Source organism: Ptychodera flava, chromosome 19 (genome assembly GCF_041260155.1).
Source record: "Ptychodera flava strain L36383 chromosome 19, AS_Pfla_20210202, whole genome shotgun sequence".
Classification (NCBI taxonomy): domain Eukaryota; kingdom Metazoa; phylum Hemichordata; class Enteropneusta; family Ptychoderidae; genus Ptychodera; species Ptychodera flava.
This window is the reverse complement of record NC_091946.1, coordinates 38,945,282-38,956,747: the sequence shown is the minus strand read 5'-3', so window position 1 is coordinate 38,956,747 and position 11,466 is coordinate 38,945,282. Positions and strand designations below refer to the sequence as shown.

Genomic DNA, 11,466 nt, shown 5'->3' with positions numbered 1-11,466 from the left:
GCAACGAAATCATCAAATGAAGAAAAACAATGTCTCTTCCACGAGGCTACAGGACATGACCTGAAAGATTGCAAAGCATTTGCAAAGCAACCAGTTGCTGACAGAATCGAACTGTGTAAGAAGAAAGGCTTGTGCTTTAAATGCACCGAGAAACATCTCGCCAAAGACTGCACATCAACGATTGAATGCGCCATATGCAAGAGCAAGAAACACATCACCTGTCTCCACGCTACACCCGGTGACAGGTCTAAGCAGAAAGCAACCGAAGCCAAACCAGAAGATAAAGAAAAGGAAACCCAAGAAGCTACAACAAAATGTACCAGACTCACGAAATGCCCAGCCGGACGTTCGTGTGGGAAGATAGTCCTCGCAAAGGTGTACACACAAGACCGACCAACAGACTACATAGAAACTTACGTAGTCCTAGACGACCAGTCCAACGCCTGTATGGGTGACAGCCACCTCTTCGACGCACTGAAGATACACGGCCCAGACCTTGAATACGAACTGTCAACATGCAGCGGCAAAGGAGAACTCAGAAAGGGACGACGTAGCAACCGCGTCATCATAGAATCACATGACGGAAAGAAAAAATTCTCTCTTCCCGTCCTGCTAGAAAATGACAACATACCGAGCGACAAGAACGAAATACCCACACCAGACATTTGCAAGGCCTTCAAACATCTGAAGCCCATCATCGATTACATTCCAGAACCAAAAAAGAACGTTGGAATTCATCTCCTCATCGGCAGAAACTGCCCAGAACCACTGAAAGTCAGAGAAACAAGAAACGGACCTGTAAATTCGCCTTGGGCTCAACGCACCGACCTAGGGTGGACAATTTCAGGCGAACTGTGCCTAGAGACAGCAAGAGGTGTAATCCGCACTTCAGTACACCGTACGACTGCAACCCTCAACAGCTACGATGAATCAGCGCTCGAATGTAATCATCACATCCACATCAAAGACATAATAAGCCCGAAACCCGTCAACTTCGGCACCACCGTCTTCAAGCGGACACCTTACGACGAACAAAAGGCACCCTCCATTGAAGACAAGCAATTCCTGGACATCATGCAACGAGAAGTCCATGTAAATGAGGAAGGAAATCTAGAACTTCCTCTCCCCTTCAGGCAAGACCCGAAGAAATTACCGAACAACCGACAATCAGCTCTGAACCGATTCTACAATCTACAGAATCAGCTTCAGCGTAAACCACAAATGATGGAAGAATACTTTCAGTTTATGAAGAAAATAATGGAACGTGACCACGCAAGTCCCGTTCCAGAAAACGAAATAGATGCCGACAACGCATGGTACCTACCACACTTCGGTGTCTACCATCCCAAGAAACAGCAGATCAGAGTAGTATTCGACTCCAGTGCAAAGTACAACGGAGTCTCCTTGAACGACGCATTGCTTCAGGGACCTGACCAAATGAACAGCCTCCTCGGTATCCTGCTACGATTCCGACGCGAGCAGACAGCAGTAATGGGCGACGTAGAACAAATGTTTCATAGCTTCCACGTCAACAAAGAACACAGAGACTATCTGCGCCTCTTTTGGTTCAGAGACAACGACCCCACGAAACCAGTAATTCAGTACAGAATGAACGTACACCTGTTCGCAATGTCTCCTCACCAGCCATTGCTACCTTCGGACTGAGAAAGATCGCTGAAGACGGCGTATCTACATACGGAGAAGACGTGAAAGAGTTCATCGACAAGAACTTTACGTCGACGACGGACTAACCTCAGCACCAGATGCACAGAAAGCTATTAGTCTCATCAATAGAACAAGAGACTTACTAGCGACCAGAAACGTTAACTTCCACAAGATCGTTTCTAATGATGAAGAAGTCATGACAGCACTTCCAAACGAAGTACGAGCCAAAGATCTACAGAGTTTGGATTTCAACCAAGACACCTTACCGACACAGAGATCATTAGGGGTCAAGTGGTCTCTAGAGGCGGACGCATTCACATTCGAAGTAGACTTGAAGGAGAAGCCATTCTCACGGCGGGGAGTACTGGCGATCGTCAACTCAATATACGATCCACTCGGTATACTCGCACCAGTTTCCATAGAAGGAAAACTAATACTACGAGGCCTCATGACAGAAACTAACGGACGCAACTCATCAAACCTTGGATGGGATGAAACATTACCAGAGAAATATTTGCCCAGATGGACCCGCTGGTGCAACAACCTCAACTACATCACAAAGATACAGCTACAGCGATGCTACACTCCACCCACCTTCGGACCCATAAAGAAAACTGAGTGTCACATTTTCGCTGACGCCAGCAATGAAGCCATAGGTGCTGTAGCGTACATGCGGTTAATTAACCATGAAGACAACGTCAACGTATCATTCATACTTGGCAAAGCAAAGGTAAACCCGACTCATGCAGTCTCCATACCTCGCCTAGAACTGTGTGCAGCCGTCCTAGCGACAGAACTCGCACAGAAGATCATATCAGAAATCGGCCTGAACATCGACAACGTCATATATCACACGGACAGCGAAATCGTCCTTGGATATATAAACAACAGCTCGAAACGTTTCCACGTATACGTAGCGAACAGAGTAGAAAAGATACACAACATCTCATCACCACACCAGTGGCGACATGTGTCTACACACGAAAATCCAGCTGACATCGCATCACGCAGTGTACCAGCCCAAAAACTCAACTCAACTATCTGGCTATCAGGACCAGCATTCCTTTGGCAGCGAGACGAGCAAGACAACCATGAAGAAACAGAACACAAATACACAGTAAGTGACGAAGACCCTGAGGTCCGCAAACAACTTGCTGTCCTCAACACATCAACGAAGGAAGTAGAACAAGACGACTTAGGTGCTCACCGATTTCAACGATTCTCATCATGGAGATCCTTGAAGAGAAGTATTGCCAACTTAATAGGCAAAATCAGACAAAGAAAATTACCAGAAAAGACAGACAAAAAAGAAGAAGAGAAGTCTCCAGAAGAACTGAAAATTGAGATGATGGCACAAGCAGAAACCATCATCCTACGCTCAGTACAGAAAAGCGTGTTTCATAAAGAATATGAGATACTATCTGCAACAAAGTCAGCAGGCACGGACAACAACAGACTACAGAAACGGAACCCCATCAGCCGGATGAACCCATTCATCGATGAAAAAGGACTCATCCGTGTTGGAGGAAGACTTCGTCAATCCGACATCGACCTCTGCGGCCGACACCCCATCATCCTCCCACAGGACAACCACATTTCACGACTTATCATCGATCATGTACATCGACAAGTACAACATCAAGGCAGACAACTCACCCTGTCAAACGTCAGAGCTAACGGCTATTGGATTATGGGTGTACATGACATGGTAAGAAGTATACTACACAAATGTGCGATATGTAGAAGACTGAGAGCAAAACCACTCACTCAACTCATGGCCGACCTACCGTCGGACAGAACAGAGAAAACCCCACCATTCACCAACGTCGGAATGGACTATAGCTTCCCGCAAAACCAGAGCCGGTACGTCTGAAGCAAAGAGATGGGCAGTTATCTTTGTCTGTCTCTACACTACAGCAGTACACATAGAAGTAATAGACTCCATGGACACTTCATCCTTCATCAACGCCCTACGTCGCTTCATAGCTATACGCGGCAACATCAAGAAACTCAGATGTGACCAGGGCACCAACTTCATCGGCGCAAAGAATGAACTTCAGGCAGCAGCCAAAGAGCTGGATCAAGACCGCATCAAGAAATTCCTTACAACAAGAGACTGTGAGTGGATTTTCAACCCACCTCACGCATCCCACTTCGGCGGTATATGGGAACGACAAATTGGTACCATCAGACGCGTTCTTGACTCCATGCACTATCAACTAGGCAAGCAACAATACACACATGACTTGCTGACAACTCTCATGGCAGAAGCCAGCGCCATCGTCAACTCCAGACCTATAACAACTGTACCATCAGATGCAAACGATCCTCAAGCTCTCACCCCAAATATGCTACTCACAATGAAGACTCAATCACCGACCCCACCACCAGGCTCATTTGTCCAACAAGACATCTACAGTAGAAAACGTTGACGACGCGTACAGTATCTAGCTGATCAATTCTGGGTACGATGGAGAAAAGAATATCTACAAAGCCGTCAGCCACGACCAAAATGGAACAAATCTACAATCAACGTCAAAGAAGGAGACGTGGTTCTTTTGAGAGAGAAAGAATACGCAAGAAACAGCTGGCCCCTCGCTCGCATAGTGAAGGTCTACCCCAGCGATGACAACAAAGTACGAAAAGTAGACGTCATGATCTACAAAGATGGCGAACATCGAACCTACCTCAGACCTATTAGTGAATTAGTTTTGATTGAAAGTACAAATTGAACTCTGTGATTGAATTCAATGAACACTATATACGGACTCTCTTAGTATGAACCCTTTCGTATATACTCTTAGCTTTTAGAATTTATTTAGACCTAAAATATTATTAGGCATTTATTCTATTTGAAATTTATGATTAGTAAAAATTCAGCTTACCGCGCATTTTTAGACGGGGAGTGTGTTGAATTGACCCTTCATGACCCTTTCTAGATTTTCAGAAGATCGCCCTCTATCTTTCTTAAGGCCCTCTGACACAAAGGTCAAGAAACTTCTTGGTAAAACAATTAAAAGGTTAAAGATTAAATTACACCCAGGCAGACACGTTTTTTCCTCCACTGTCTTAAAGCAAGTAGACATGCCACGTGGATCTCACAAACACTCCAGCCAAAAGTAGGACTGTAGGCGCAACGATGTAAGTTGATTTCCTTTTATGACTTTCCAATTATTTAGAGGACCTTTTTGAATGCAGTGCTTAGATATTTTAATAGAATTTAGTTCTTTTATTCCGTTTACTTTGAACTCGATTTACCTCGACTCTTCGATGTAGACAATGAATGACCTTGTATTTTAATCTCTTTATTTACCCAGTTTTCACCGCTTCTTGAATAAACCTATCCTAAACTAAAGCAACTGAGGGTGGTTATTTCTTGGAGTGGTTGGCACTTAGCGGATACAAAAGTAACTGGACTCCGCCAAAGTGGGTTATTACCTCATCCTGTAATTGGGCTAATGCCTGTTGGATGATGTTACCATTAATACTACATCCTATTCCTAATGATAAATTGTCTCTCTGGATAAGAGCATTTTGTCCCAGCTGAGAGTCATTTATGTAGATGTGTCACGTGACCAATACAAATACTTTATTGTTTTCCATTTTTGACCTTTGACCTGCTGTTATGCACCAATACATGTCAGTCTCGCACTACCATCTTTCTAAAATCTGATGATGAAAACTGCCCTTCAACCTGGCATTGCTTTCAGATCTGTACTATTTATAGTGATAAATGCACAATCGCAGTTTTCTTGAAATTAACAGTCTGAAAGGAGGGTACTTCATTTGCATGCATAATTAGGGATTTAGTTCAAATTCGAACAGCGCCCTCTAGCCAGTGAGTGACGGTTATGGCATTTTTCGCCAGAATTTTATCCGCAGATATCTCAACCTTCGTTTAGCATCCGTCCTGTTTCCAGTTAGCGGCTGAATTGTACTCTTAGTTAGTGTTCGCCGATGATTTTTTGTGGGGTTTTATCGATTCGTTTTTGCGTTAGCCTTATTTTCATAGTTTTCGAGCGACCGAAAATGCCGTTCACTGAACACTGCCGCAAAAGCATATCCAAAGTTAGCCCTGCGTACGATGCTGTGTGTTCCGCTACAGCTAATAGCCCCGCTATTGAGCGGGGCTATTAGCTGTAGCGGAACATTGAGCGGGGCTATTAGCTGTAGCGGAACACACAGCATCGTACGCAGGGCTAATCCAAAGTCTAATTTCCATGAGAAGTAGATAGGGGACGTACCGTGAGTAGGTCCATACGATCTGAAAAAATCTCAGTGGCTTAAGCCTCCGTTTTTGAAACACGTCTCGTTGAAGTTGACTATGCAGCGCCGTTCATGTGTTAAATCTAACATAGCGACCAGCGTACAGCGCATGCCGCAGCGTGAGTGTACACGTAGACTCTTCAGCTCTTTCTCGGTCCTCACCGGCTAACTTGGTAGATTTTTTTCGGTTCTATTTATGTTTTCAATGATTGTGACGAGGAAGCCAAACTGCAAGCTTGTGTTACCTCACTGGCCAACACAATCTGCCTGGCTGGCTTCTCGGTAAAGTTGTGGACAGCGCAAATGGAAAAAAACACTACGGTGACAGAAGGGCTACGTTTATCACTGTCTGCGGCCGTACACTTAGTGGTAGACACCCGTCGCTAGCAGTGCTGTTTCGTTTATGAGTGATTTTTTCCGTTTTCGCATTCTAGTAGCTAGCAAGCATACAAAAACTGTAGGAAATAACATCGACCGCAAAAATCTCCGTGGATAAATACGGCTACCATGTATCCCGCACACGAGTACGTGAATATAGATGCGGCTAGAATGATAGCTGGTAAACAGCTGCGCGCTGCGACCGTCCCTGCTAGCATTGCCGTGCGTGCTTGAATTAGATGGCACATTTTATAACTAATGTAGGCCCTAACTAGCAAAAATTTTGGTTTTTTTTAAAGTATTGATGGTCATAATGTGACATTAATTAAATACTTTATTTATATATAACATCAGTGACCCGATTATAGGAGTAAACTTTAAAAAAAATGAAAGATTAATCGTGTAACGCCCGCGCCGTGAGAACCACAAGTAAATAAACAGCGTGGAGTGTACGTAGCGTAACGGGCGTTCGTATACTCATAGACCCTCGAGATCTACGTATACAGCGATACGGTAACTGCATGCCAACATTCAACACTGCCGCAAATACATGTCCATGGTCGCATGGTCATGAAAATTTCACCAAATGTTGATAATAGTTAAATGAATTTTTTCTGAAATTTTCGGCTTGGCTTAAGACCTCTAAGGTCATTATCGAGCTGTTTACGAAAAAGGTGAAGTTTACTTCCGCATTTGGCGGGTCGACCTCGCCACCCACTTTGTAGCGATTTAAATAAAATCTTCTCAACTTTTGTGTGTTTACCCGAGGAATACAGATCATTAGTATGTATGCTACAACTGAAAGCAAAAATTATAGTTCTAGTTATTGTACGTTTTGCTGCACGTCGATATTTAAAGCCCGCCCTTTCGCCGTATTTTATCCCTCACTGCAGTGGCGGTCAGCGTAACGAAAACGAGGCTCTACACACACGAACTTTTATGCAAATTTATAGGCTCCTTTCAGACTATTAAGGCTTCTATGATTTATTGTAGACTTTGATATTCATTACTGAGAGTTTCATGGATACAGAGTCCTCTAGACATTGATTTTTAGCTCATATTTGGTTTTTATATAAATACCAAAAAGAGCTTATATGATGAGTCTATTAAATGTCTGTATATTTGTGGGTATGTGCGGATGTATGTCCGTCACACACAAAGGCTCCCATACCGCCAAAGCTACCGTCTCAGTATTTGGTATACAGGTAGATGTAGGGGTTGAGATGTGAATTTGTTCAAATGAACACATCAGTGTCAAAAATGTGCAAATGAGGTAAGAAAAAGCGAAATTCTGAAACAGGCTTGAAACAGGCTTACTCCTCTGACTTGAGTCATTTCCTGTCATTGTTTATGAACTGTTACATATTAACAGACCTGCTCAAACCATAGACAGTAGAGGGGAGGAAGACCGTCAGTAGAGGGGAGGAAGACCGTCTATGGTCAAACTAAGGGGGGCTAGCTGCCTTTCTGCTATGCATGTTGCTAAAGTTGACCTCCAGTACCTAAAGTTTCAGACCTTAATTACTTTTGTCATTCTTGTTTTTCTGGTTTAAATATTTCTTGTTGTTTTTCTGGTTGTACTGTGCAGAAATCATTGTCATAACATCAACGTAGAATTTTCCTGCACTGAACAGATAGAAACAACATTTATTGTTGATCATTGGTAACCCATACTGGTATATACCAATTCTGATCAAATTTGAGCGACACCGTATAATTGCGGTATTTTTTTAATATCAAACAAGACTCAAGTTTCAATCACACCAGAAGGGTCAGAAAACATTTGATCAGCGGTTTTGACTTTCATTACCTTTTACAAGATTGATACATTTATTCAACTGACTGATGTTTGATTTGTGAGATTCTCAGGCTGTTTCCGGAAAAGTGTGGAAGAATACCCGGCAGAGTTTTGGTGAAAACAGGTCCATCTGGTAACAGAATTCAGCTGAAGAGAATTACTTTCTAAATAATGCTTGAACTTTGGAAACCAATGTGACATCATTACCACTGCACTGAGCTATGATCCACAATAAAATTACAATTGCTTTCTTTGTTTGATTATCACATTCCTTACAAGACCAAGGCATCAACCCTTACAAAAACCGCTGTAATGAAATATCAATCACCTTTGTCAATCATGTCAAATCAGACAACTGACTGCTGTATAATACGAAAACCAACTCACATGCATGTCATATTTTTGAAGTTTAATGCGGTTTGGTAAGGCTAACATACACTAAAAACAATTACATTTGGCCTTAATGAGATATTTCAAAGTGTTTTCTCACTGTAGTGGGGTGTGATCCTTGAAAAGACCAGATGTGGAGACAGTTTTACAAAGATACAGGGCATTTTGTATACAGCATACACAGAGCAAATTGTGGATTTTTACATATGTTTACTCTACTGTGTCATGGAACTGTTCACCACTATTTTTTGTTACCTTATTCTTGGTGTATCAATTTTGATGACAGTGATAAGTCCCAGGGTAGCAACTTGTATTTGCCAGCCATTGTGGTGGACGGACTGTGCACCAATACTACTAATAATCATGAAAAATCAGAGTTTCATCAAAACAAGAAAGTAGTAAACATCTATGATAATTGTTTACTAAAGTTTCGTATATACTTATGCTAAACTTAATATATGGTTTGTCAGAGTTGTGTCAAATGAGTGGCTTTAGTGATGTACCGTAATAACTTACAAGTATAAGAAATTATATCATACCAGTATATTGATGGTGCAAATACAGCGATCTGATTGATTGAGACTCGAGAAGAACTGTGGTATATTCACGATATACCGTGGCTGGCTCACGCGCGAACTCTCGGCAAGAGCGAAAATCCCGTTTTTGACGTTCCATGCCAGAATTTCAATATACTGTTATGATATAATGGCAATAAATCACACCCAGCGATTGTATACCACTCTGTTTTTACCAGTTCACTTCATATATGCCCTCACTATCGCTCATGCATATATGACATAAACTGGTCTAAATCTCGCAATATACCATCGCTGGGTGTATTTTATTGCTTAATCATACCATTAAAGTGTTTGTATTGAATCTGTACACAGGGCAAGGACAATCCTCACAAAAAACACCAGGCATCTTTTTTTTTCAGATTAAAAAATAAATCTCTTGCCATCCAAAAGGATACAGGACGAGAACTGTTAGATTGACTAAATGCTGATATGATTTGTATCTGTGAATAGCACACGCATGTAGCACAGTAGTACAAGTTTTGGTACTGACAGAAATAAATGCAACACTGACAGTGACATCAGGAAATGACGTCAGTTACTGCAGTCTGTAGCCATGGCAACTGACACTGTTAAGGCTTGATTAGAATACTGTAAAGAATTCAGATTTATGTCATTTACAGTACCAGATAAATTTTTCCTATATTGCAAGTATCACAAAATCTAAATAAAGTTGGTTGTTGTGAACAAACAAAAACACAAGCACTAAGATGCAGTTTACATAATAACAGGATATTTTCACAATGACTTGGACGGTTAACCAACTCTTAAAACAGAAAAACTGCTTGCATTACATTTCTTGGACGACGTCACGGTTATAAAATTTGGCAGATTATACAAATTAAACTAGAATCTACAATTAGTCCTACTTATGCAAATAAAGTTAGGTGCATGTTGTCTTCCATGTAGTCTTGAAATTAGCTCTGCGTAGCACGGCTGTGTTACCGGCTAGCCTATAGGCCACCCCTCCTCTTGTGGTTGGAGGCCTATAGCTGGTCAGCCCTGCCACGCAGAGAGCTACCCTGAGATAAGTGACACTGTATTTGAGGAAACCTATTTGAGCATACAGAAATGTGACATTTGTCTCCAAATTTGTCCGTGGTCGGCGGTGGTTCTAAGTACTCATCACACTGTTATTGGTTAATCCATTGACAGTCTTGGAAAACATCACTGGCGATTACAATAAAAACGGAATGATAGCCTTTCTATCTGCTGGATACAGTTTTCTTCCCTTCTTTCCGTCAAAATAAGTCTTATACTGGTTATGGTATTTTAGTGCTCTCAGCGTTACAACGATGACAGTAACTATAAGGAAAATCAACGCTGGTAAACTTTTCGAAGCGATATAGAATCCAGTCCATGAAATTATTTCAAAGAAGTAGTGTGGGCAGTCGATCAAGTCGAATATTCCACCCTTAGGTATGGCTCGCTGGCGGACGTCTAACTCGTCCTTCTTGTACATAGAATTTTCTCGCAGCATGCGCAGGCGGTAGTGTGCCAGTCCGTTGCCGATTTCGCCAACGATCAAAATCAATGCTCCGATTGTCATGTTACGGAAATCCGTGGTCTTGTCGCTTACATACGGACGGAGAGACATTCCGATGAAGGCAGAAAACGTGAAGTAGTAGACAATACCGCCAATAGTTTCGAAAAGGGACATCTGTCGCTGGTATATATGGACAAAGATAACTTCAATGACCCTCTTTGCAAAGTGTCCACAGAACAACACCGAAAGGAGTGCAAATCCAAGTCCTCTATCTCCCGGTATGTACGAGTCGCGGTAATTCTCAATAAATGGAGTCCCAAGGAAAGGGATTTCAAGATCGTGTATTCCACTGATGAAAAAACCGAGTGAAAATGCTATAATAGCGCCAACATACATGGCAACACACCCAAGGACAGGGCATATGCTACCATTTTCTTGGTAATCACTTCTGAGTTGTATATGCTGCTTGGTGTCCGCCATGATTGTATTTTTCTCAGGGGTCACCTGGCCGGCCAACCTCGCTCGAGTAATTTATTTTCCATGTGTGTGCGATGTGCATTTCTTTTCAAATTCAACGAAACTATCTTAATAATGACTATTGAATCTTATTTCTATATACAAGTAGCATAAATTATGGAACACTGTATAAATATACATTCATAAATTTGACAATTGCAACAGTAGTAAATACAGCTAGCGAACGAGGTTAAAAAAACAAGTTCGCATGGACTGGCACTGTAGTCAGGTGGAGTATGACAGTTGTGGTGCGACATTTGTCGCACTATTTATATTGTTCTTGCCCGGTGCGGCGTTCAGTGATGTTACCTTTCTACAGAACTTGTTATCGATTGATTTGTTGTATATCTGTCCAGTAAGTGTATTGTGGCAGGAATTGGCATTGTTATAGA

The 11,466-nt window shown here is 42.1% G+C and overlaps 1 protein-coding gene across 1 annotated transcript; it reads left to right on the top strand.

The window, feature by feature from the left end:
• The first annotated feature begins 3,503 nt into the window (after positions 1 to 3,503).
• Positions 3,504 to 5,088, top strand: LOC139119477 (uncharacterized). The gene is made up of 2 exons (XM_070683317.1): positions 3,504 to 4,806; positions 4,983 to 5,088. The coding sequence occupies exon 1, from the start codon at positions 3,609 to 3,611 to the stop codon at positions 4,095 to 4,097; it is 489 nt and encodes a 162-aa protein (XP_070539418.1). The 5' UTR covers positions 3,504 to 3,608; the 3' UTR covers positions 4,098 to 4,806; positions 4,983 to 5,088.
• The last annotated feature ends 6,378 nt before the right edge of the window (positions 5,089 to 11,466 follow it).

Excerpts from the sequence above, each read along its gene's own strand:
- LOC139119477 (XM_070683317.1), top strand. The coding sequence starts at position 3,609 with ATGGACACTTCATCCTTCATCAACGCCCTACGTCGCTTCATAGCTATA.